Genomic DNA, 27,709 nt, shown 5'->3' on the forward strand with positions numbered 1-27,709 from the left:
AGGGCGATAACTCTAATATTTATTCAGAAATTTTCCTTTTTTGGGGTTTCCAACTTAAAGATTAGATTTCGAAGTTACTTTTTGTTCATTATTTAGTCAAACCTTCTTTTGGAATCAATGAAATAATTTTTAAGCGTTTTTATTTAATAATTTGTCAAAGTGAAAGTAGCTTTCTGCACTGAATATCCTTATCATGGCGTCCAAGGATTCATACGGAATCGTTGAATGGTATGGCAATGGAAACGGACACCGCTGTGGTTATTGTAAAAGTCCAAATGGCAACATTTCAGATGGTAATTTTTAATGCATAATTCTCCATAATTATAGATAGTAATTGTCATGATCAACGTTAGGAAAACAACAAATACGAGAGTTGTTGGCATGTTGTCATGACAAATGAAGCATCAAATCCCTATAAAGTGTCTATCATGCTTAATATATTTATTTTGATGATCTCCAAATAATCACAAAATTACTCTTCAGAAACTTTCAAAATTGTGTATGATTTGGGCAAACGAATAACGATCTACATGTAGATCTGTCTTCACATAATCTTTTAGGGTTTCCCCCTCCCCCCTCTCAATTTTGAACAAGATTACTTAACATCCTTTCGATTTACTTCACTTGTCTTGAAATTTCCCTTGCATTGCTGCAGTCTTTTTTTAAAATTTTGAATGACATATGGACCATAATTTGGTATTCGGCCTTTGGTTTCTTTTTGTTCTTCTTCTTCTTCTTCTTCTTTAGTATCTCCCTCCTATTGTAGGAGAACCACCGTCCTTGTGTAACGGCGTAGACTTTTAAAATCCCAACATCATATAAAAAAACACTCACATATTACGGAATAGTTATATATATACACACAAACGTAAATCTTATCACACGGTATTTACATTAAGTCATAAGGTTAAGAAGGATCCCTATAATCGTTAGATATTTACATTGATTCAAGGAATATCTGTCACTACTGTTACATCTTTTAAGTCATTCACAATAGCTCCTGCCCATAATCTGCGATAATTACGAATTTTCGGCCAATATAGTTGCTCGCCTTTGGTATAATTTGTAGCATAAGCCTCTTGAGATTGTTTCTATCCGAGTTTTCTCTGTATTTTTGAGAAAGTGGAAAAACGAACAGTCAATGATCAATCTAGCTAAATACTCGTTGTTATTGAACAATTCATGGAATAATGTCTCATCATTCTCTCCTCTCAAGCATGTTTTGACAAAGGTTTTTAACTCCTGCAAAAATGGTGATCTAGTTGTTTTCAGCACTGTGCATTTAATCAAAAAGTGAATCATATCCTCTGTCTCAATATGACATAACTGACAAATTGGTGACACTTCTGACTTTGAATGTTTTGCTTTTGAGCTTTGCAGTACGATTGTTCCCACTGCAATTTTGGCTTTTAAGTGTGCCATGATTATTGCAAACGGTTCATTACCACAGCTTGTCCAGATGTTGTGTGGTTTTCCTGGTACTGTATCACTTAAGTTCAAATATTTTAAAGTAGATTTATTCTCTGCTTCTTGTTGTAGAGTTAAAATGAAATGACTGCTAATTGTTTGATTGACCAGCTTGTTCCAAGTTTCTTTTATTGGTGGGTTGTCAATGAGATCATGCGGAGAAGGTAAGTTATATTGATCTGCAATTTCGGCTACTTTTGGAAACCAGCTTCCAGAGCTGATTGATTTCATGGCAAGCTGACGGATCGCAATATCTTTTTCCACTGATTCGTCGTTCCTGATGATATTCCCGAATGTTTTAAGGATTTTCTTGTGAATTTCACCTATGATAGGAATTCGTCCTAGTAGAAGGAGAGATGCTGAGTTGGCTGATCTTATTGGAAGGTGTTGAATTTGTTTCATGAGTTTCCTATGGTACACCTCTAGTTTCTCCATGTCATTTCTTGAAATGTTTATTACATCTAGGCCATACAGCAATCTGGGTATCACATAAATCTGAATAAGGTGTGCTGAAACATGTGGATTTACACCGTTTAGCCCGTGGAGCCCTGCACCCATTAGAGAGTAAGTGGTCTTTCTAGCTGTAATCACTCGCTTGCATATCACCTCTTTTGAGCCTGATTTCGATGTAGAGTCTCTCTCAATTCCTAAATGCACAGCTGATTCAGAAGTTGATAAGTCTTTGTTGTTAAGTGACCATGATCTATTTTCCTTGTCGTTGAGTACTAGAATCGTCGACTTTTGTTCACTTAGTAAGTATCTCTGTTTGTTCGCATAATATGCTTGTATGTCTAACATTGTTTGGAGCTCAGTGGGGCTCTTCGATATGAAGGTGACATCGTCCGCCACAGTTGGGATGCCGCAGTAGGTACATCCAATATATGCCCCCAATTGGTTTTTCTCAAATGTCTTCAACAGTTTATTGATAAAAATTTTGTAAGCAGTGGGTGACCATACACCTCCCTGCCTCACTCCTTGTTGTTCTTGGATAGGTCTTGAGATGTTTCCATTCCATTTTATTTTTGATGTAACTTCCTCGTACCAGTTTTTGAAGAATAGCCAGTTGTCCCCATGTAGTCCAAAGTTATACATTTCTCTAAGCAGACCCAAGTGCCAAAGGATATCAAACGCTTTCTTGGCATCCATAAGTGCTATATACAGGCTTGAGTTTGACTTGTTTGCTTCTGTTATAAGCTCTGTGAGTATTAAGGCAGCAATTGCAGGCATTTGTCCTTTGGTAAATCCTTTCTGAAGTCTACTTTGTTGTTTGTTTATTGAATCTTGGTTGTTTTGAAGATGCAGCTTCTCGACAATTTTTCCAATGAACATAGTGATGACAATTTTTCTGTAGGAGTTTGGATCCGTTTTCTTTTTTCCTTTTTTCAATATTGGACAGGCTATTCCACTCTTTAGTAAAGATGGGATATCAAGATTTTGAAAGATGAAGTTGATGATATTTGTCAAGATAGAAATGAGTGTTTGTCCTCCAAACTTAACATGTTCAGCGGTGATGTTTTCTTCATCTGGGGATTTTCCATTTTTGAATGATAGCACAGTTTTCTTTACCTCTTCCGTTGTAGTTACTGGTATGTTATGGTTTTTTGAGTGTTTAAATAGTTCAGTGAGACTTGTGATGTCTCGCTTTACATTTGTAAAGTGATCATTGTCAAAGTTCACATTTTCACATGGTGTTGAGAGTTCTTCAAAGTATTGAGCGAATGCCTCTGTAATTTCAATTTGGTCATTTAAAGTATTATCTTTAAATATCAAAGATGATCCTGAGGGGTTCGACGGGTCACGTTGTTTCCTCACCAGTTTGTAAAACCCTTTGTCGTTCCTTTCGTTTAGTTCCATTAGTTCCTGGTATTTGTTGTTTCTATTTGTCGCTTCAAGCCTCCTTTGGAGTGATCTTAGTTTTTTCTTAGAGTTCTTATTGTTTTTATAAATCTCGTTTTCTGGATTTGTTGGTTTGCCCGCAGCTTTCCATTTTGCATGGTGTGTCTTGCTTGACTTAGCCGCACTAGCAATTTCTGGCGCCCACGGTTTTTTCCTTGGTTTTCCTGTTCTTTTCCTTCTGTTTATAGGAACACTACTGTTCTTTACTGCTGATTCAGACAGTATCTTACAGATGGAATTGATATTATCTGATATATTGTCACATGTCAGTATGAGTTCATTGTCATCTATGAGTGCTAATCTAGATTCAACTTCTTCTTCATATCCTTTTTTGTCTATCTTATTCCAATTGATCCTTAACTGATTTAGTTTTCCATCTCTTTGATTTGATAGTTTTATCTCACATGGTATCTTCACAAGAATGGGATTGTGAGTAGATGAGTTAGTTGGTTCCCTGTCGAATGTTATGTATGTTGATATCAGGTCACTGCTCTGCATGAAGTAATCAATCTGGGAAGCATCTCTTCCGTTATAATGATAAAAGGTAAAATCAGAACCACAAGATTTTGGTATATACATTCCATTTTCTTTAATAAAATTCATAAAAGCTTTGTCCTGAGAAGAATTTCTCTTTATAGATGCGTTCATGTCTCCACCAATCACTATGCTTGCAGAGCCACTATATTTTATGATGATTTCAGATAATTCATCAAGAATTTGTTGATAGTCATCTAACGTGTTGGAATTACCCCTACAGGGCATGTAAACGCATAAGAACACGATCGGGTTTTCCACATTAAATCTAATCCCAACTATTCTGTTACTGCCATCCGGTAGAGGTTCAATGAATTGTTCAAGTTTCTTGTGAGCGCATATAGATACTCCAGCATGCCCCCTACGCCTTTCCGAAAGATCTGTGAACAAGTTGTCATCGAAACACTTAGTGAAACAAATAAAGTCGCTCAAACATTCTTGAAGTTTAAATTTTTCAAAATTATGTAGCCAGTGTTCTTGTAATAAAATAAAGTCTGCTCGATTTGCTAAAGTTTCTAAGTAGAGTTTGTTGCTTGTCAGTCCCTCTATGTTCAGAGACACTGCCGTAATTGCTTTTTGTATTAAAAAGTTCGATGAGCAGGCAGAGGAGACATCAGGTTGCAGTGGTGAGTCTGTTGGTGGTAGTATTTTGGAAGGCTTGCAGCAGGTGTCATTTCCCAGTTTTGATTGTGATTGTTGTTCGGAGTGGCTATTTGTCTGATGTTCTGATGCCCTGTAAAATTTGTGAGGAAAGTCCCCTGGTGTTGGTATTTTGGAAGGCTCATTGCAGGTGCTCTCTCCCAGTTTAAACTCAGATTGTTGTTCGGAGTAATTGTTTTCCTGGTGTTCTGATGCCTTGTTGGTGTACGCTGTCGATGTGTATTTTGGATATGATGTTTTTCTTTTTTCCGAGTTTTCGTCGGTGAGGGTTTGTCTAAAAAATCCTCATCATTAAGAGAATTGAAATTAAGATCTTCAAAACTGTTTGCAATTATGGATGTAGGTGTTCCATGTGGCGTACAGGGTTGTTGCTCCTTATTTGTATTTGGTGGAGGCATATGGTTTGGTTTTCTTCTCCTTTTTCTCGGCTTCTGTGAAGCACCAATTGTCTTATGAGTTGAGTTGTTTTTCAAGATAAGGAGTTCAGTATTGTTTTTGTGCACGTCTAGTTCGACCTGTCGTAATTTTTGTTCAAGAAACCAGATTTTCATTTCACTTTTTTCGCTTGATTGGGATTGAGACGTAGTTCCGCTCAGAGGAGTTTTATTAGTTTCATGTTCTAACTGTTCAATTCTTTGCGATGAAATAAGCAGAGATTGTTGCAATTCTTTGTTCTTTTCTTCTATTGTAATCGCATATGAGCGATTTGTGGCTAATTGTTTCTTCAATTGTACTATTTCTGATTCATACTTAATGATTTTATTGTCTTTTGATTTTATTGTTCTATCTCTTTGTTCCACAACAGATTTTAGATGTTTTATTTCTTCTTTTAGCACAGATGACGGGTTATCATTATCATCAGTTGGGTGCAGGGGTGGTTGTATTGGAGATATAACTGGTTTTGGTGTAGAAATCATTGGCTCAGATTGTGTATTGCTAGCATTACTGTTTATGATAGTGTGTCCAGATGGTGACGATACATTTGGGCAGATGTTTGCCACTTGAGCTGAGCATACTTTGCAGACATATTGTTCAGTTGATTGTTCAATATCCCATATTTCAGTTGGAGTGAGTTTTTCACATTGATAATGGACCCATTGATTACATAAATCGCATGCCACAGAATTTGGTTGATCATTACATGGTTGATTACAGACCGGGCAGCTTGGATATCTGTTAGTATTACTCAGTGGTGTGATAGGCTGAGATATATCACAGATCGCAGGGTGTTTATTGGACAAATGTTTAACAGAGTTATCTTTTTTATTGGACTCAATAGGCCTAGTTGGTGTTACCTGCTCTTGATTCGTACGGTCATTTGTGGTTGGTGGCTGAAGTTTAGAGTTACTGTCTAAATACTGCTCGCAGCATTTACGTATCGTTCTATTGACTTCTTCAAAGTCTTTGTTGTGGTCTAGTACAACCAAGATATCCCCCAGAAAGTCATTGATAAACCTCTTTATATGATCTTTGTTGCCATTTAGTAGGAGTTTTGAGGTAGAGTTATAGAAATTCAACACAAAAAGTTTTTTGCCATTGTCGTTGATTGATACAGATTCAGACACTATAGCACCATCTTTGTCAGTTGTTTCTGTTGTGTGTAACAAAAGATTCTTGCTTTTGAGATAGTTAATTGTAACTGCTTTAAATTCTAGGTATGCAGCTGGGGAGAAAAGCAAAACAATGTTACCTGTTGCAGGTTTGACCGCCACATTGAAGGGTCTTTCTGTTGCATCCTTTTGTTTTTTAATAGCTTTTGTCTTATCAAGTTTATATTTGACAATATGTGTACTGATATCATTTCTATTGGCCCTCATACCTTGACGACTTCGTGTTGACATTTTTCCTGGTGTGAAGGATACCTTGTTAACTTTCATTCTTGAGCTACGTCTCACTTCATCCATTTTGCTATTTATTTGGTTTTTCTATTGAATGACTTAAATGATGGTACAGTTAAAAGGTCTTTAATGTAGCTATGTACAAGTGGCGACACAATTTTATATGATTAAAAATGTTCCGATAAAACTTGAAATTCATATAAAAAGAAAGTTTTAAAAGGAGTGTTGATGACTATGTATGAATTCTGTATGCATATGCGGTGAGAAATGGAGTAAAATACGCTTTAAAATGATTTAAAATTCTAAAAATCACAATAAAATCCTTGCAATTTTGTTCCAAATATGGCAGCTTCACTGCAACCGTGAGGCAAAGTTCATGTAAAACGATCTTTCTCAGTGTTGGGGCAGGAGCTTACGACGGAGAGATGAATCACCAATTAATTTGGGAAGTTCGTATATATATCAACGCACTGTGTAAAAATATGTGAGTGTATAAAATCATAAAACTTCAGAGCATTCTCTCAAACGTCAACCATGTTTTCTCGACCGGAAGTCTTTTTTATAAGTTCTAAAATTTTAACTTTTATTTAGTGGGTTGTGTTGGTGTTAGAATAGTATGAATGGAACAATTGAGTTTTTCGAGAAAAAATTAATACATTTTGATTCACCGTTTACGTGACATGAAACCAAACAGGAAACCAATTTTTATTTTCTTTATTTTGCACAATATAATTCAAAAGGCATAAATAAACACCATTACTAGTGTTACTTGCTTCATGTTAATATTTAAAATCTATTTTCAATGTTATATTAATGTTTTTTTTAAACCTGACAGGAAACCATAAGAAACCGAAAGCATTTTTTTAGTTTTATTTTATTGCAAAATCTGCTTAAAATAATCTGAACAGTATACTTTTTCTTAAAATCCATCTTAAATGTAACAGTATTATAAAACTCCTAAATATGTGCTTGTTTTGAAAACAATTAGTACAATTTATTCAGAATTTTCCATATTTTCTCCATTGATACAGGATACCATAATCGTTGAATCATGATTTTTAAGCAAAAAAAAATGTATTTATATTTGGTTTTGATTTTCCAGTTATATACAATTTATTCCAAATCATTGGCAATGTAACATTCTTTAAATCCAGTAAAGAAAAATCCTTTAACTTGGAATTAAAATCTTTAAAATAGACCATGTAGACACAATGTGATACTTGTGACCTGTACACCATCTACAGGGTTTCCACATTTTAACCTACTTTAGGGGGCTAAAATCAATAAAGTACATTTGTACTTCCTTTCAAGTCATGCATGCTAAAAGTTTACTTCTCCTTTGACAAATTTATTGCGTTTCTGATAAGTGTTTGCAGAACATGAATAAAAAATATTAATTAAAAACTGTGACAGGATTCCAACTTTGTACATTCTAAGTGTAACGGTATATTAACATCATGAACATGTATTTGTTATTAAATTATATTTATTCACCTAAAATATCCAGTAATATTTACTGCTGAAGTTAAATCAATCCAACGAGCATTGGTACAATGATAAGAGACGTAATTTCGATTGATTTTTCCAAGGACTCTTCACGTCATTATCGGGAAACGAAGTGTGTTCTAACGTCTGTCAAATATGAAATCGATTTTGTCAAGTCATTGGGCATTTATTTTCACACAGGATCGTATGTAACATTATGCACATAGGAAAAATAACAGACCACCGGCGCAATCTCTTTGACAATTGTATTTTCCCCTTTTGAACAAGACGAAACAAGTCTACAGATTATGTTTGCTAACATCCCGTTGGAAACAAAAACAATGTTTAGACCTAGTATTTCGTACATCCGGCCGTAATGGCTTGATCACATGTTAGTCACATGTTTCACGTATGACCGGAAATGGTTAGAACTTAAGGACAAAAAAATTTTAATAAATAACTGGACTTCTGTTTCGTGTGAAATGTAACGCATAACGGCAAAGTAATTTTCTTACTTAATTATTACGAAGATCAAAACAAGAATGTAAATCATCTCGGATTTACCTGTTTGAACATCTCGCGAGTGTTCATATTTGCATATTGTTTTTAAAAATTCTATTACAACAAAGCAGATTACATCATCTAAAAATTGCGTTACGAAATCGGACACAAAAATCACGCCACTGTTCTTACATCTGCTACATAAAAACTTATAGTTCTCGGCATTTTCTTCTCACTATTCTTATTGGTCGATGTTCTTCCTTATTTGAAAGCAAAAGTTACAAATTTGCCGGTGACGATTATCTATAAATCAGTCAGCGTTATGCTCTTCAGAAGCAATAAATAACGCGAGAAACGACACCAAAATACGGTTGTAGAATCTTTGAAATTCGTATATTTTAATTTTTTTTCTAGGGAAGAGTAGCATACACTTGTATGTTGATAAAAATAATGGCATCTTTAGATGAAGTTGCAACTTTTCTTACAGTAATTCACATTTTATCACTTTTCTATAGTTATAGGAAACGGAGCCCAATAGCAAATTATGGTCCATATTCAAACATGAGATTTATTCCAAAAGAAGATAATAATTTAATTCAGTCATCATGGGGGGTCTCATTTTGGGGGGGGGGGGGGGTTCCGGTCCCTGATCCCGCTTACTGTTTTGTCAGATCCCTGTATCCGGCTTACACTATGTACGTAAGCAATTCTCATTTTTTTGTCATTTCCCGGGTCCTGCAAGACCTCATTTCCCGTTTTCACACCACAATAATTTGACTTTCACGTGTCACGCTTACAAAAAATCTACAATCCTGTGTCACGCTTAGACCCCAATGAGACCCACATCATAGTCTTTGATTTTCCAAAAATATGATATAGTTCACAAAATGGTTCAAGGAGGATTATCATGACCGTGCAAGGACTTTATATAGCCAGTCATTTGCCAGTCAAGGTTGTTAAAAAACCCAATACTTTTTCAAATAAAACATCTATAGACATAAACTTAATTTATATTTTATGTTATATAGACAATAGACAATATAGACAATATTTAATTAGCACAAACACATTTACCATGTTTACATTAAATGGTTATGGCATACAAAATTAAGAAATTAAACTGACAATAGTTAAATTGATTATACTTATATTAGAGTGACAGTTGTATATATCAATGTTAAATGACTGAATAAATAGTCAACGATTAATCTTAAAGGGCGATGGAGTATTTGCATATCTTTGTAATCTTTGCATAGTGTTTTGAAATTTTAAAATTGTATCAGCTTCTGTTGTGTCATCTTAAATTGTATAAACTTTCAAGATTTTGATAGTGTCTCAATTTGAATATATTGACATGATTCATTTGACATCGTGCTATTATCGAAGAAGGATATCTGTTATCCGAAATATCTAATATTTGTTCATTTTATAGTTATTTAATGGTGATGTTGTACCCTTTTTGACTTGTTATATATATATCAATGTATATTTGAAGGAATGTGGGCACATGCCTTGACTGTACAGAACTATCAAGATCTAATTGACAGAGGATGGAGAAGGTATGTTGTTCTATCAGTGGCAGATCCAGGGGAAGGGTTCTGGGGGTTGGACCCCCCCCCCCCCCCTCTTTTTTTTTTTATGATCAATGCATTTGAATGGGGACATATAGTTGGAACCCCCCTTTGTCCTGGGTTGCACCCCCCTTTTTAAAATGACTGGATCCGCCCCTGTTTATGAAACTGATGAACGGCTTTTGTAGCCAAAAATAGAAATGATTTTAGAGTATGTAATTTGTCACCTACCAAAGAATTTACTTTAGGTTTGCACAGAGTCTGTCTGTCTGTCCATCATGGTCCATCCTTCAGTCTGGCAAATCAGTTGCATACTTTTTTCTTCATGCTTAAACATATGTGAATCCTTATATTTAACTTAATTTCTCTTTCAAATTATAAACATGAGGCAAAATCATAACTCAACCTGTCACTTGCCATTCATTGGCCATCATTAAACAATAATTTAATTGCGAATGTAACACGTCTTCTGATTGGCTGACGTTATTTTGTTATAAGCCCATAGACATGATTTAGTCATGTGACCGTGATGTCATCAACGTTTTTTCATGGTTTTCTACGGTTTGAAATGAAATTAAGAATTAAATTATAAGAAATGACTGTAATATTTTTTCTGTCTATTCGACATAACAGAAAAAAAATTGGTGCACACTGTTAAATAACCCGCTACGCTCGTTATTCAGTGTGCACCAAATTTTTTATGTTATTTCTCCATAGACAGAAAAAATGTTACAGTCATTCTTTAAATATTCCAAATATCAAATCAATAAGTCCAGCTACATTGTAGTAAGATGAAAATATCCTAACTGTGAATTCATTCATTTTTTCTTGGTACACATTTTTTTGGATTAAGATTATATTTGCATTTTGTGGGTATTTCAATTTGCAGTTCCGCCTATGTCCATGATGTCTGAATGCATGGAATACAACCTTATAAAAAATGTGTTATTCGTTGAACAAATAAATTTGTGGTTTATTAGTACCCATGAAATACAAATAATAATGAATCCACTGTAGTCCTACAAAAATCAGAAGCTTGATATTGGATGATCAGTCAACAGTATGGATACATTTTATATTTATATTACTTAGCAACTATAAGTCCTGTTAGTTATAAGTTAACAAAAATAAAAAGAGTCATAAATAAAGTTAAAATGATATAGTGGTTCCCGCAGGATGTTTTGGTGTGGTATGTTTTCTTGAATTCCTGCCCTTTTAAGGAGAACGATTCGTTGCCATGCCCCTTTTCCATCTTATTTTAAAAAGCCCATCTGTAAAGTTTAATATTGGTTGAGACTAGTTATCAGATAATGTATTTAAGTTAACAAAAAACATAGGGCGCAATGTATAGATTTACTTTAGAATTGAGAATGGAAATTGGGAATGTATCAAAGAGACAACAACCCATAGAAAAAACAACAACAGAAGGTCATCAACAGGTCTTCAATGTAACTAGAAATTCCCACACCCGGGGGAGTCCTTTAGCTGGCCCCTAAACAAATATATACTAGATCAGTGATAATGAACGCCATACTAATTTCCAAATTGTACACAAGAAACTAAAATTAAAATAATACAAGACTAACAAATACCAGAGGCTCCTGACTTGGGACAGGCTCAAAAATGCGGCAGGGTTAAACATGTTTAAGAGATCTCAACCCTCCCCCTATACCTCTAGCCAATGTAGAAAAGTAACATTTTTTCTTCATATTTATCTTAGGAGTGGGAAGTACTGTTACAAACCGCTAATGAACAAAACATGCTGTCCACATTATACCATAAAAATGGAGGCACTAAATTTTCGGATGAATAAATCTCACAAGAAGATAATCAAACAGGTCAACAAATATCTTATACATGGGATAAAACCAGGAGAGGTTAAAGGTCAAGATCAGGATGGCGCTCGAGATGCCCCTCATTCAGAAGCAGGAAATGTGCCAGAAGGGGAAACACCAACTGTTGAAGGGGAGACTACTCCGGGAGTACAAAATACAGAAACCTTATCACCTCCTAAACCAGAAACAGTGAAGGATTGTTCAATGGAAATAAGTAAATCAGAAGAAGCTTCAAAATCAAAAAAGGAAATCAGAAAGGGTAAATATCTTATGTATATATAAAAGTTGTATGGGACTATGGGTACAGTGCTCAAGTCTAAGGTGGATTAGAAAAAAAAGTTGTTTTAAATTTTTTTAATTTTGTTCAATTTAAAACTCACTTTTATTTAATTCTAGAAAACATGTCTCTACTCAAATCAACATAACAATTATTGTATACATACCCCTGGAAACAGTTATAGAAATAAGAGAAAACAATGAACAAAACCCATACTGTATAGAAGTGGCTAGCTATAAAGCCTATTGCTTTGACATCATGTAAAATGTAATAAACTAAAAATATGGAATGTTTTACTGGATTCAGGTTACAGACCTCAGATTTTGACCTGTCACAAATATTTTTATTATACACAATACATGATTTATTTGATTTCAGGGCAGGGAGCAGATCCAAACAAACCACCATGTCGTAAAGCTAAAGATATCAGGATGGAGTTAAAAAAGAAAAAATTACTAGCGGCAGGCAAGGATCCGCAGGAAGTGGAAGAAATGTTTCAGGTAAATTCAAGTTATTCCTGTTAGCTCACCTGGTACCTGGAATGTTGATTTTTATTGGTTTTTTTTGCAGTCCTGGCTGTTATCTTAAAAAACTGTAGGATCTAGTATGTTAAACGTGTAAATTGCAGAAATGATCACCAATACAAAAACTTACCATAGCATGTGTATATAAAGTTAAATAGTAAACTAGCAATTATTTTTACTAGGTGTGTGATACATGCACTGGTATACTTCTTGTTTTGAAATATTGACTGACCAAAATTCTGTTATTACCAATACACATGTACTGTAGTAACTTGTTATTATGCTTAAAAGTTATCATTTTATTAACAATATTGTTCAACTTGTTATATTTAAAACCAAAATGTATCACTTATGTCAAAGAAGCTTATTACTTTATAAACATTAAAGTTGTTGATATATTGCATGTTACCTGATTTGCCCCATCATTGTTTAAATAATACCTTCGTAGGAAACACATGTTAACATTCAGTTCAAATTTTAATTAATGTTTTGAAACTAAGAACGATTTGTTTATGCACAGTTGTATATTCCAATTTATTCTTTTCACAAGAAAATTCACACAAAATTATACTGAATATTTTGTAAGAAGCAAAATGATTTGAAAGGCATTTGTGTTTGTATTGTTTTTATCTTTACATATTTTTTAAAGAGAAGATGATTTTTGTCGAGCCTGCAACTTTTGTTGCAGAAAGCTCGACATAGGGATAGTGATCCTGCGGCGGCGTTAGCTCACTTCTTAAAAAGTTTATATTTTAGAAGGTGAAAGACCTGGAGGCTTCATACTTTGTATATAGATGCCTCATGTTACGAAGTTTCCGTCAGTCACATGTCCAATGTCCTTGACCTCATTTTCATGGTTCAGTGACCACTTGAAAAAAAAGTTCAGAATTTTTGTAATGTTGAATTCTCTCTTATTATAAGTAACAGGATAACTATATTTGGTATGTGCGTACCTTGCAAGGTCCTCATGCCCGTCAGACAGTTTTCACTTGACCTCGACCTCATTTCATGGATAAGTGAACAAGGTTAAGTTTTGGTGGTCAAGTCCATATCTCAGATACTATAAGCAATAGGGCTAGTATATTTGGTGTATGTAAGGACTGTAAGGTGTACATGTCCAACTGGCAGGTGTCATCTGACCTTGACCTCATTTTCATGGTTCAGTGGTTATAGTTAAGTTTTTGTGTTTTGGTCTGTTTTTCTCATACTTTATGCAACAGGTCTACAATATTTGTTGTATGGAATGACTGTAAGGTATACATGTCTAGCGGGCAGATGTCACTTGACCTTGACCTCATTTTCATGGTAACTCAGTGGTCAAAGTTAAGTTTTTAAGTTTTGGTCTTTTTATCTGATATATCATATGCCAAAGGTCAACTATATTTGGTGTATGGAAATATATTATGATCTCTATGTCAGTCCCACAGGTTTTATTTGACCATGACCTCAATTTCACAGTTCATTGCATAGTGTTAGGCTTTTGTGTTTTGGTCAATTTTTCTTAAATTATAAGTAATAGGTCAACTATATTTGTTGTATGGAAGCATTGTTAGCTGTATATGTCTGCCTGGCATGGTTCATCTGACCTTGACCTCATTTTCATGGTTTACTGGTCTTATTTTTAGCTATCTTGGTTAATGTTAAGTTTATGTGACAGTTGTAATAAAGCTTTATACTTAGGACTATCAACATAATATCAATGATTAGTAAAGAAGGCGAGACATTTCAGTGTGTGCACTCTTGTTTACAAAGGCATATGTTATATTTAATAGGTAACAACAAGATGATATGTATATAGTTTTTATTTGCGATGATTTTTAAAACAGAACTGTTGTTATTTTGACAGAAGAAGACCGATCCTACAGATGGGGTTAAAACTCTAGAGGACTATCTAAATGAACCTTCTAACACAGAAAAAAGTGCTCATAAATTAGAGGTAAGGGTATGAATCATAAAAGTCTTTATGCTCAACCTAAAAATAAGGACTGAATTTGATCATTGATAAGTTTTATATTTTCTTAACACTAAATTTGATTAAAAACATTCAGTTTATTTTTACTGAGTTACCTCCCTGTAGTGTTATGCACCACTAAAACAGACACAACCTACAGAAATTATTATTTCACTAATAAGCTACCTATTTATCAATGTTAATTATTTGAATATACTGAAAGAAAAGATATACAAAGAGAAATATACATTCAAATTAAAACTTGCAAAATGTTAACATTGCACATCTATAAAAAATTGACCAACTTTAAAATCAATTACATAAAATTGAGAATGGAAATGGGGAATGTGTCAAAGAGACAACTACCCAACCAAATAAAAAAACAACAGCAGAAGGTCACCAACAGGTCTTCAATGTAGCAAGAAATTCCCGCATCCAGAAGCGTCCTTCAGCTGGCCCCTAAACAAATATATACTAGTTCTGTGATAATGAACGCCATACTAATTTCCAAATTGTACACAAGAAACTAAAATTAAAATAAAACAAGACTAACAAAGGCCAGAGGCTCCTGACTTGGGACAGGCGCAAAAATGCGGCGGGGTTAAACATGTTTGTGAGATCTCAACCCTCCCCTATACCTCTAACTAATGTAGAAAAATCAATGCATAACAATATGTATAAAATTCAGTTCAAGAAAAGTCAGAGTCTGATGTCAGAAGATGTAACCAAAGAAAATAAACAAAATGACAATAATACATAAATAACAAGACTACTAGCAGTTAACTGACATGCCAGCTCCAGACTTCAATTAAACTGACTTAGAGATTATAATTTCATCATATGAACATCAGGCACAATCCTACCCGTTAGGGGTTTAGTATCATACCATCATAACATATATGAGAAGAACATAACCCGTGTCATGCCAGAAACTGTTTTTAGAATAAATGTGTTTAGTTCCGATGCAAAGACCTTATCAGTGACTCAATATTAACGCCAAAATATGCAATCGTTAATGACTTGACAACAGTATCATAAATATATTCCTTCTTAATAAGTCTATTCAAAGGTTTTGTTAGTTTCTGAGGTGAATACTGACACCTTTGTGCTTTATAAAGAATATTTCCATAAAAAATTGGATGTGAAATACCTGAATGTATAAGAAGTCTGCATGTTGAGCTATATTTACGAATGATGTCCTTATACCGATGATAAAATTTAGTAAATGTTTTGACTAGGCCCCGGTTTTTTTATTTGTTGGTTTACGGATCCGCCGACCCGATTTTGCCGATTTTCAGAATAAAAATGTAATTGACTTTTCATGTTTTTTTATTCCCGCCGACCCTTATGAATGCATTATCCCTGAAAAATAATTAAAATTTTCCTTTATTATGAAATGAAATACATTAATCATTAACAAAGTTGATAACACTTTCTGTTGTGAAAAATAAAACTTCCAATTTACGTTTCTAAAAATAGACAAATCAATTATAACTGACCTTGAAATGTCTTTTGCGCAAATAATTTTGCCGAACGAAACCTGTGTTTAAAACCAATTACAAAATAAGTTGGTTTCCCTTATTTGTCATCAGTCCATAAGATGCATCATCTCAGAGAAATAGACTTGTCCAAATGTGGACAGGTGGAATACATCAATTAAAGTACTGAGTATTAACAAATCATTTGAAATGTTCTTGTTTCATAGATAACAAAAAATATCGATCATTGGGATAAAACCGGATTGCATGACAACTGATTAACCCGATATTGTCGTTTTTCCAGTCTATTTTGTTTTTCGACACGTGTGTTGAAACTTATTTTTGTATGACGTTTTTATATTTTTTTTCTTTATCAGTTTTTGTGCTTGAAGATCATTATTCACCAAGTTTTCTGAGAGCGAAGCGAATCTGATTTTCTTGTTTGTGAAATGACAATTTAATTTCGTCTTTGTCCGTGCAACCCCCCTTTTTTACAGGAAATTATTAAATGATGTCATGCGATGTTCATGATCACTGATCAATAATATTTCATCAAACTTAAATGTTGAGAAATGATGACAAAACAGCATATAAGATAAACATTTTGTTAGTAAGGTGAAATATATATTTATTTTGCATATTTTTTCTGTTTTGAAAGATATTTTTTTTCTTTTTTTTTCCCGACCGACCGACCCGACTTTTTATGCGAAAAATCCGTAAACCAACAAATTAAAAAACCGTGGCCCTAGTAGTTTGTGATATCGAAAACCCTGGTGTTATAATTTTTCAGTAATACATAAATTTCTCTCGTTAAAATCTTTTTTATCCCAATGTCTCATATATTGCTTGTTGCTGTATATAGCTTCTCTCCAGATACCCCTGCTTCCTCAAACTTCCAACATGATAAAGCCAGGGTCTTTGAAAGGTGTTAAACATCAACAAACAACCCAATAATATTGATTTTTTCTCAGGCTTAAATTCGAGGGAAGAAGTTAGACAATTTTAATATATGTATAGACTGAACTGTCAAGTTTATAGGTATTATTTCCTGATGGAATTTGAAATTGAAGAAAAGGATTTGAACTTTTAGATTGAACCACCAATTATCTTGATTTCAATTTCAGATAAAACTTGTAAGGTCTAATCCAAGATCGCAAGATTTTGAAGACTTTTTCAAAGAGTCACATTCTGTTTATCATTCCTACCAAATGAAAATCCACGGAGATCCTCCAAGCAAGCCTTCAGAAGAACAGTACACTCGATTCTTATGTGATTCACCTCTTGAGGTAACTATGTCCTTTCTATTTATAGATTAAACTGATTAGGAGTAACCCACGGCAACGTCCAGAATTTGTTGACAGTTTTAAAGAATCCCATCTAGTCTTTAAGAAATACCAAATGTCCATACATCATGAAGATGAAAGTGACTGTGATCTAAGTCAATTTGAAAATTTTCTAGTTGATTCTCCACTCAAGGTAAGGGATTTGGAAATTTTAATGTAAAGCTGCTCTTTAAATGGATAATTATTTGATATTAAACCAAAAGATTAATTTGCAAGACCTCTGTACAACAGAAATGCACATATTTGTGGAAGACTATTAAATTTAATGTCAAAGTTTTGACTTGTAAGACAAATATCAGACAATCTCGAAAAAATAAACAAGATGAACGATTAAAATTCATGTATCATAATACTTTCTTTATAGTTTTTTGCCTGTGCATTTATTTTCCTTTTCAAAATGAGATAATGCATGTAGCTACTGCCAGCAAAAAGTAATATTTTATTTACATCTATTTCTTACAGGAGACAAAAGGAGAAGATAAAACACATGGTCGTGTGTCCATGGGATATGGATCCTTTCATCAGCATTATATACTGGATGGGAAAATTATAGCTGTTGGTGTGGTAGACATTCTCCCCCACTGTATATCATCTGTATATTTATACTACCATCCTGATTATTCATTTCTAGCTCTAGGAACCTATACAGCCTTACAGTAAGTCATTTATGTTAGAATACTGTGGATTCATTTACTTTCGTGGATACCAATTTTCTTCTGCTCAGCATAAATTGTATTTTCATGAATATTTTTTATTTTTATGGTTTTCCTGAAGTTTGCAAACAACCTTATGTGCCTGTCCCAAGTCAGGACTCAGGAGCCTGTAATTCAGTGGTTGTCGTTTGTTTATGTGTTACATATTTGTTTTCATTCATTTTTTTACATAAATAAGGCCGTTAGTTTTCTCGCTTGAATTGTTTTACTTTGTCTTATAGGGGCCTTTTATAGCTGACTTTTAGTGGTATGGGCTTTGCTCATTGTTGAAGGCCGTATGGTGACCTATAATTGTTAATGTTTGTGTCATTTTGGTCTTTTTGTGGATAGTTTTCTCATTGGCAATCATACCACATCTTCTTTTTTATATTATAGAAATTTTGAACTTTGTTGAACATTTAAATTTGTGGTTAAATTTAACCCACGAAATCCACAAAAATTGGGATCCCACAAAAAATATTAAGAATCCACAGTAAAAAGTAAAATCACAAAAACACTGAACTCAAAACAGAAAGACTCTTATTAAATGGCAAAATCAAAAGCTCAAACACATAAAAAAATGTAACAGATATATATGCTAAAATTGTGCTAGTCTGACAATTTGAAAAAGCTGGTAAAAAAGACAGTCTGCCTGACCAATAATACAAATATTGGCAGCTTTTAGACAATTTCTGGTATACATATTATCAGATACCTTTGACCAGCGAAATATGTATGATTGATTGGTTGGTGTTTAATAACATTTAACACTATTGTGCTATTTCATTGTGGTCAGTTTTTACTGGTAGAGGAAGCCAGATTCCCCATAGAGAATGACAACACTTAGTATTAAACTGATAATTCTACTCAATTAAGATTCTACTAGTTGAAAGGCACCTGCTACATGCAGAATTTTAACTTGTAATCTAAGTATTGACAGCTATTGATATAGTTGTGCAACTACTTAGACCACTTGGCCAATAAGGTCTTAAAATAAATATCAAGGGTCACACAGATTTAAATACATCATATATATTCAACCACATATTTACAGAAACAAAATATAGTAGATGAATTATTTTGTATATCAAGAGAAAAGATGCATTTTAAAAATACATTTTAAAAAATAAAATTGCAGAACAGATATTTTACAAGAACTATAATACGAGTATGTGTAAAAAGCATGTGTCATTTATTCTTCAGGTGATGTTGCAGGCTTACTAATGGTAACATTCTGTATGAAATATACTGTTGTTGTACATTACATGTACTTGTACTTTACTCCTCTATTGATGCCCTTTTATTTTCAGGGAAATTGCATTTACAAGATCCTTAAATAAGATGGATGAAGAACTGAAATATTATTATATGGGTTATTATATACATTCCTGTTCTAAAATGGTATACAAGGTAATAATAAGTTATAAGTTTATTGGTACATTCCAGAGCAGCTGACAGACAAAATGGTATACAAGGTAATAATTAGTTATAAGTTTATTGGTACATTCCAGAGCAGCTGACAGACAAAATGGTATACAAGGTAATAATTAGTTATAAGTTTATTGGTACATTCCAGAGCATGGTATACAAGGTAATAATTAATTATAAGTTTATTGGTACATTCCAGAGCAGCTGACAGACAAAATAATATACAAGGTAATAATTAGTTATAAGTTTATTGGTACATTCCAGAGCATGGTATACAAGGTAATAATAAGTTATAAGTTTATTGGTACATTCCAGAGCATGGTATACAAGGTAATAATAAGTTATAAGTTTATTGGTACATTCCAGAGCATGGTATACAAGGTAATAATAAGTTATAAGTTTATTGGTACATTCCAGAGCATGGTATACAAGGTAATAGTTATAAGTTTATTGGTACATTCCAGAGCATGGTATACAAGGTAATAATTAGTTATAAGTATATTGGTACATTACAGAGCATGGTATACAAGGTAATAATTAGTTATAAGTTTATTGGTACATTCCAGAGCATGGTATACAAGGTAATAGTTATAAGTTTATTGGTACATTCCAGAGCATGGTATACAAGGTAATAATTAGTTATAAGTTTATTGGTACATTACAGAGCATGGTATACAAGGTAATAATTAGTTATAAGTTTATTGGTACATTACAGAGCATGGTATACAAGGTAATAATTAGTTATAAGTTTATTGGTACATTACAGAGCATGGTATACAAGGTAATAATTAGTTATAAGTTTATTGGTACATTACAGAGCATGGTATACAAGGTAATAATTAGTTATAAGTTTATTGGTACATTCCAGAGCATGGTATACAAGGTAATAATTAGTTATGAGTTTATTGGTACATTCCAGAGCATGGTATACAAGGTAATAATTAGTTATAAGTTTATTGGTACATTCCAGAGCATGGTATACAAGGTAATAGTTATAAGTTTATTGGTACATTCCAGAGCATGGTATACAAGGTAATAATTAGTTATAAGTATATTGGTACATTACAGAGCATGGTATACAAGGTAATAATTAGTTATAAGTTTATTGGTACATTCCAGAGCATGGTATACAAGGTAATAGTTATAAGTTTATTGGTACATTCCAGAGCATGGTATACAAGGTAATAATTAGTTATAAGTTTATTGGTACATTACAGAGCATGGTATACAAGGTACATTCCAGAGCATGGTATACAAGGTAATAATTAGTTATAAGTTTATTGGTACATTACAGAGCATGGTATACAAGGTAATAATTAGTTATAAGTTTATTGGTACATTACAGAGCATGGTATACAAGGTAATAATTAGTTATAAGTTTATTGGTACATTACAGAGCATGGTATACAAGGTAATAATTAGTTATAAGTTTATTGGTACATTCCAGAGCATGGTATACAAGGTAATAATTAGTTATAAGTTTATTGGTACATTCCAGAGCATGGTATACAAGGTAATAATTAGTTATGAGTTTATTGGTACATTCCAGAGCATGGTATACAAGGTAATAATTAGTTATAAGTTTATTGGTACATTCCAGAGCATGGTATACAAGGTAATAATTAGTTATAAGTTTATTGGTACATTCCAGAGCATGGTATACAAGGTAATAATTAGTTATAAAGTATCTTGGTACATTCCAGAGCAGCTGACAGACAAAATGCACAAAATACTTGAAATGAATGTTAGATACAGGTATCAATGATAATTTTGGCATTTTTGAAGAAATGAAGGATGCAAAATTTAATTTCCAACCTGTGCACATGCACACACATGTTCTTGTTTATATAACAATTTTTTCTTTTTAAAACCTTTTAAAATTTTCATCAAATCATGTTTATAAATGTATTTCTTATAATTTTAATCTTTTAAACTAAACCAATCATTTTGTCGATTAGAGACAAACTGCTGAAATGTAAGAAAATAACTTTGAATAGACCGATCAATTTATACGATGTCCAGTACTGACATATGAGTACTGAAAATAGTTTACCTGTCACCTGAACAGGTAGATTTCAGCTGTCCAACAACTAATTAGCCTTGATTAAAATTAGATAGTATTAAAGTAGGGGTTATTTTGATAGTTATTAATTATCATGTCACTTTTATGACGGGAAATGTGTGGCTGTTAAGGTAGATCATAAGTATATACTGTTTGAGACAGAATTTTCTTATAATTTGCCAAAATGTAGATTTTAGTATGCTTTTTTCAAAAATATAATAAAAAGTATGGGTCACCGTGCTATTTTTCATGCTATGAGTCGTTGAAAATTGCCTTAACTTAGTTAGATAGTTCATGGAAAAACACATTTGTTTGCATAAAAAAAAATCTATGAGATAGAATTTTGAAATAAATTGTGAGAAGATAGTTTTTATTATATGTTTTAAGAAAATAAAAAGCAAAAATGGTGTCACCGAACTCATTTACTTGCTACAAGTAAAAATAAAAAATTTCCCTATTAGACCAGTATAAAATTTTGACTAAAAGAGTAATCTGCCCTTAAATGGCTAATTTGAAAATTGTAAATGGTTTTTACTGAGCATTCCTGCTAACCTAAACAAAAAAACATAGCACAATAGTGCTGAAGGTGGCATTACACACCAATCAATTAATGTAATTTTAGAACTAGTGTCAGAACTCTTGTAAGATTTCCCCTAATATTTTTGCTAAATAGGTGCAATTTGGGTACCCAAATTGCAACAAGTACCCAAATTGCACCTATTTAGCAAAAATAGAAGTGGAAATAGTACAAGAGATCTTAGAGACTGAACAATTTGTATTTTTATAATATGATACTATGCATGTCTTTCATTATAGGTAAAAATATTTAGATATACACAAAACATTTACAGTATTTATCAACAGATGAAGTGTTCACTGAAAAAGCAAAATGTATGGAAACATCGCCTTGCGACGTCATCAAAACGTCATCTTTTTAAAATTAGCAAATACAATATGTTACAAGTATCCATTTCTCACAAAATGAAAAGTAAGCATGAACTAATATCCAATTGTTCAAAATATTTCAAGAAATTAAACAAAAGCTCTGTTATTCAACTTTTGACGATGCAAATTGAAGCATGGATGCAATTTGGGTGGTTCTCATTACAGAATCATTGATGGTTTGGAGGTTAATTCATACCAATTTTTCCATGTTGATTCAAATTTAAATTGGTAAAACCATAAAGTAAATAATGAAACATCTACAAAATAAACACATAATTAAAACTTTTGTCTGAAGCATTTATAAAGGTAGGTTAAAAATAGGTCAAAATAGGTGCAATTTGGGTGCCGTGACGTTAACTGCTTTAGCATGCTTAGACATTTTTTTGTTCAACTTTAATTGTGCAAATTGTTTGGTGACCTGGTCAATCTTGACCATTTACTGTTAAGACTTATATTAAATGAATATGATACAAAAACCTTATATTGTTTTCAATTAGGATGTTAATCTCAAAACCCTTGACATGCAGGCAATGAAATTTATACAGCCAATCAACTAAATTCACAACCTAGTTTTACTTACTATTTCATTTGATTTCATATTGTATTTCAGGGTCAGTATTATCCTTCCTTGCTTTTATGTCCTGAGACTTTCACATGGCAGTCTATAGAGAAATGTAGACCGAAATTAGACCAGAACAGATATTCTAGATTGGCTCCAGAGGGAGTTGGTATGTTTTATATGATTCAAAATACATTTTTAGCTCACCTGGCCCGAAGGGCCAAGTGAGCTTTTCTCATCACTTGGCGTCCGTCGTCGTTAACTTTTACAAAAATCTTCTCTTCTGAAACTACTGTGCCAAATTTAACCAAACTTGGCCACAATCATCATTAGGGTATTTAGTTTAAAAATTGTGTCCGGTGACCCTGCCAACCAACCAAGATGGCCGCCATGGCTAAAAATAGAACATAGGGGTAAAATGCAACTTTTGGCTTATAACTCAAAAACAAAAGCATTCACAGCAAATCTTAAAATTGTTCATCAGGTCAAGATCTATCTGCCCTGAAATTTTCAGATGAATCGGACAACCCGTTGTTAGGTTGCTGCCCCTGAATTGGTAATTTTAAGGAAATTTTGCTGTTTTTGGTCATTATCTTGAATATTATTATAGATAGAGATAAACTATAAACAGCAAAAATGTTCAGCAAAGTAAGATCTACAAATAAGTCAACAGGTCCGAAATGGTCAGTTAACCGTTTAGGAGTTATTGCCCTTTATAGTCAATTTTTAACCATTTTTCGTAAATCTTTAATATTTTACAAAAATCTTCTTCTCAAAAACTACTTGGCCAAATTTAACCAAACTTATGGCCACAATCATCATTGGGGTATCTAGATTAAAAATTGTGTCCGGTGACCCGGCCAACCAACCAAGATGGCCACCATGGCTAAAAATAGAACAGAAGGGTAAAATGCAGTTTTTGGCTTATAACTCAAAAACCAAAGCATTTAGAGCAAATATGTCAGGGGTGAATTGGTTTATCAGGTCAATATCTATCTGCTCCAATATTTTCACATGAATTGTACAACTGGTTGTTAGGTTGCTTCCCCTCAATTGGTAATTTTAAGGAAATTTTGCCGTTTTTGGTTATTATCTCGAATATTATTACAGATAGCGATAAATTGTAAACAGCAATAATTTACAGCAAAGTAAGACCAAAAAATAAATCAACATGACCAAAATATTCAATTGACCCTCTAAGGAGTTATCGCCTTTATAGTCAATTTTTAACAATTTTCATATAATTTGTAAATTTTTACTAACATTTTCCACTGAAAAAAACTGGGCCAATCATTAAAGATAGAGATAATTGTAAACAGCAAGAATGTTCAGTAAAGTGAGAGCCTCTAGTTTGTTTGTAAACAAGCAAACGAGTGGCAACTTGATTTTTTAGATGGAGCAGTTTTGAACAGCCAGCATGAATGGTTGTTGTATCTAGGTCAAATATGTCCATTTCGAACTGCAACACATTACAGTCTTAATTAATTAATTAGTAACAACATGTGCATCATTTTTGTTTGTTAGGAGTTCGGAAGTTGTTTAAGTTAATGCAGTAAATTAAATGGTTGCCAATTTGATAAAATTCATTATTCTGCAGTAGACAATATACCATGCATGTGTAAACAAATTTTATTGGATTTAGAGAATGGGTTTATGATAATGGTCTTTTAAAATATTTTTAATTTTCTTTTTCAGAGGATGAAAATCTAAATGTACCAGACGATCAGATTACAATTCTTTTTATGAGGCAGTTAATGAACTATACTATATATACACAACTTAACCCTAAGGCCAAAGATGCTAAAGCTGTTAAACAGTACTCTCAACTCGTTGGCAAAAAAGTGGCTTCAAATATGATGTTATTCAGATCTGGTTAACAACAATTTATCTGTCAGGTTTTTGTTAGCCTTAGTTGACAATGTTTTCCTGTGGTAACAGTCTTTTCTATCACGTTCTAAACTATGTATTATTTATATCATGTTTATTTGATTTTTAATGACCATACCTACTTAATCCTTTAACGTTTAACCACAGTGATTTAAGAATATGTATGCTGTATATTGTTAAAGGTTGTGCTCAGACTTTCAGAAAACCTTGTCAAATTGTATTTTGTAATGTCAAACCAGTCATTATGATGTTGTACTGTTATCTGTTTGAATTTTTAAAGATTAATAGATTACAATGTATAGAATCATATTCAAAACAGTGTGGTCCTGGCCATTGATTGACGACCTAAATTATCCCATTGACTAGGACAGATTAGGTGAACGTTTGTCGGTAACAATCACTGCTCACTATGTACTTGTTAAAGACACTGAATCTGTGGGGTCACCAAAGGTTCTCAACACCTAAATAAAGCAATTCGAAAAACGAATCCGGAATAATACGATGTGTTGATTTATATTAATAATATAAATCAAAATATAAAGGTTATTCCTGAATAATTTTTCGAATTATTTTATTATTAAAGGCGGTTAGAACCTTTGGTGACCCCACAGTTTAAATTCTATAATAAGTAAGAAGTGAGCAATGGTCATTACAGACAAACGTTCACCTAATCTGTCCCAGTCAATGGGATAATTTAGGTCGTCAATCAATGGCCAGGACCACACTGTTTTGAATATGATTCTATGTTATGATAAGTTATGTATGCAAGATGTATAGTTTTGTATTATTTTGTTTGTTTGGAAGATTTTCATTTTCATGTTCAGAAAAGTACACATATATATGTCTGCAGTGCTGTACACATGTATAGGTCTGTAGTGCGGTACACATAAATATATATATCTGTAGTGCGGTACACATATATATATCTGTAGGTGTGATACACATATATATGTCTGTAATGCGGTACACATATATATGTTTGTTACTAAGTGTGATACACAATATACATATACCTAGCAAGGTCAAAGGGTTAAGAAATGACCAATATTTCTCACGCAGTTTCTTTTCTTTATTTTGTACATGTACCATATTAAACCCCTTAATGTAAACCCCAACCAGACCCTAAAACCCATTTTCTTGTACACAACAGTGTGTCCTTGATTTACCTTCATCAGGTTTGTAAAACCAAGAACAGAGGAACCATAGTTGTCAACTTTGAATGAGGAAGTTACAACATAAAATAATATGAATGAGATAGGAGGAGGTATCATAAGACCCGCCTGAAATTGTAATAAAATTAAAATTTTCAAGCCTTTTAAAATGATGCTAATGTTTAAATTGTTAAATGAACATGCTGGTATTATCTGGACTCATTTAATGCAGAAAGGTTATTTCATAAATATATTGAACAAATTTTACCTTAAATTCAAAATGTGAATTTTAAAAAAATCAAAAATTTTAAATGTGAAAATCAAAAACACCTTAAATTTAATTAAAATGTGAATTTATAAAAAAATCTAGAATTCAAAATGTGAAATTTAAAACAACTATAGAATTTAAAACGTGAAATTAAAAAAAATCTAGAATTTAAAATGTGAAATTAAAATAAATCTAGAATTTTAAATGTGAAATTAAAACAAATCTAGAATTTAAATTGATACTATAAGTGTGAAGAGCATTAGTTCAGGAACAAAATAGGCTAAAATATTGGTAGGTAAAGGAGTCCCTTTTCTAGATAGTTGATATTGAAAGATGGATAGAAAAGGCTGACTCTAACTTTTACTTTATATTTGCATTGGCTTTATTTGGGTCCCAAATAATTAAAAAAAAAAAAATCTAGAATATGGTTAAATTTTGGTAAATGACCTTTTATGAGCTATTGACATCTTTCATGAAAAGAAAAATGGGTGTTATGGGGCAAATAGTTTACCCTGTATTGAATGAAAAAACAAAAACAACAAGTAGTCACAGAACATCTGACAAGAATTCTTAAACCTCGCCTTATCTTAAATGGTAATTTTACACATATATTTTTGTCAAACTAATATGGTATTACACAAGAAGATATTTTTACGCACTTTTGCGTCTTAGTAAAATACATCTTGTAGCATAGCATATGATTAGTAAATGCCTTGGCTCATGTTAAATTTTTATAAATAACAAGATCTGAAAATGATGCTCTTTTGATAATTAACAGTTCATTGAGATATTTTTTGAAGTTATATATTAAATATCTCAAGTTAAAATGGTAATAGGCAGAATTTTTAAATTAGAGGGGGGTGGGGGGGTATTTCTTGTAACAGAAGAAATGTATATTTAAAATTATGCATATAAGAACCACTTACTACTCTTCTGATTGTACTCTCAGGAATAAATAACACACCAGTAAACGTAGCTGTGACAACCTAGTCATAGAAGCTGCAAAATATATAGGTTTATTGTACAAAATAACCTGCTCAAACACTTGTTTATCAAAAAAAAAAAGATAATATAACAGACTTGGCAAGTATAGGATTATGCCAAATTACTTAGTCATGTAAAACTGCCTTTAAAAACATTAGAATATACACAATTCTTGTAGATTTTTAAAATTTATTTAAAATGGTAGAAATTTTATGTTTCAAGGGGATTCAAATAAGCAAACTAATTCTGAGTGGATGTTATTTTATAAGTCATATTAAGGATATTTAACTAACATCTAATATACGTCCTTGGTCAAATGTTTTCTTATTTATGATAATTGTTATGTTTATTTTTTCCCCATGATATTATTTAT

General features: G+C 32.7%; 1 protein-coding gene across 2 annotated transcripts; it reads left to right on the forward strand.

Moving 5' to 3' along the window:
* The first annotated feature begins 33 nt into the window (after nucleotides 1-33).
* On the forward strand, nucleotides 34-27,427 carry LOC134686703 (arginyl-tRNA--protein transferase 1-like). Of its 2 annotated transcripts, none has more exons than XM_063546386.1 (10): nucleotides 34-293; nucleotides 9,877-9,940; nucleotides 11,673-12,046; nucleotides 12,443-12,564; nucleotides 14,435-14,524; nucleotides 17,329-17,493; nucleotides 17,823-18,016; nucleotides 19,363-19,462; nucleotides 23,098-23,215; nucleotides 24,742-27,427. In XM_063546386.1, the coding sequence occupies exons 1-10, from the start codon at nucleotides 194-196 to the stop codon at nucleotides 24,921-24,923; spliced, it is 1,509 nt and encodes a 502-aa protein (XP_063402456.1). In that variant the 5' UTR covers nucleotides 34-193; the 3' UTR covers nucleotides 24,924-27,427. The 2 variants fall into 2 exon arrangements, with proteins under 2 accessions (XP_063402456.1, XP_063402458.1); XM_063546388.1 differs by lacking the exon at nucleotides 17,329-17,493 and adding an exon at nucleotides 17,142-17,303 and having other exon boundaries at nucleotides 35-293.
* Nucleotides 27,428-27,709: the final 282 nt, after the last annotated feature.

The sequence above is a fragment of the Mytilus trossulus genome, chromosome 10, assembly GCF_036588685.1.
Source record: "Mytilus trossulus isolate FHL-02 chromosome 10, PNRI_Mtr1.1.1.hap1, whole genome shotgun sequence".
Lineage (NCBI taxonomy): Eukaryota > Metazoa > Mollusca > Bivalvia > Mytilida > Mytilidae > Mytilus > Mytilus trossulus.

Excerpts from the sequence above, each read along its gene's own strand:
- LOC134686703 (XM_063546386.1), top strand. The coding sequence starts at position 194 with ATGGCGTCCAAGGATTCATACGGAATCGTTGAATGGTATGGCAATGGA. Across the intron at positions 12,565-14,434 it reads AAGTGGAAGAAATGTTTCAG|AAGAAGACCGATCCTACAGA; the intron begins GTAAATTCAAGT and ends TTATTTTGACAG. Across the intron at positions 18,017-19,362 it reads GGAACCTATACAGCCTTACA|GGAAATTGCATTTACAAGAT; the intron begins GTAAGTCATTTA and ends TTTTATTTTCAG.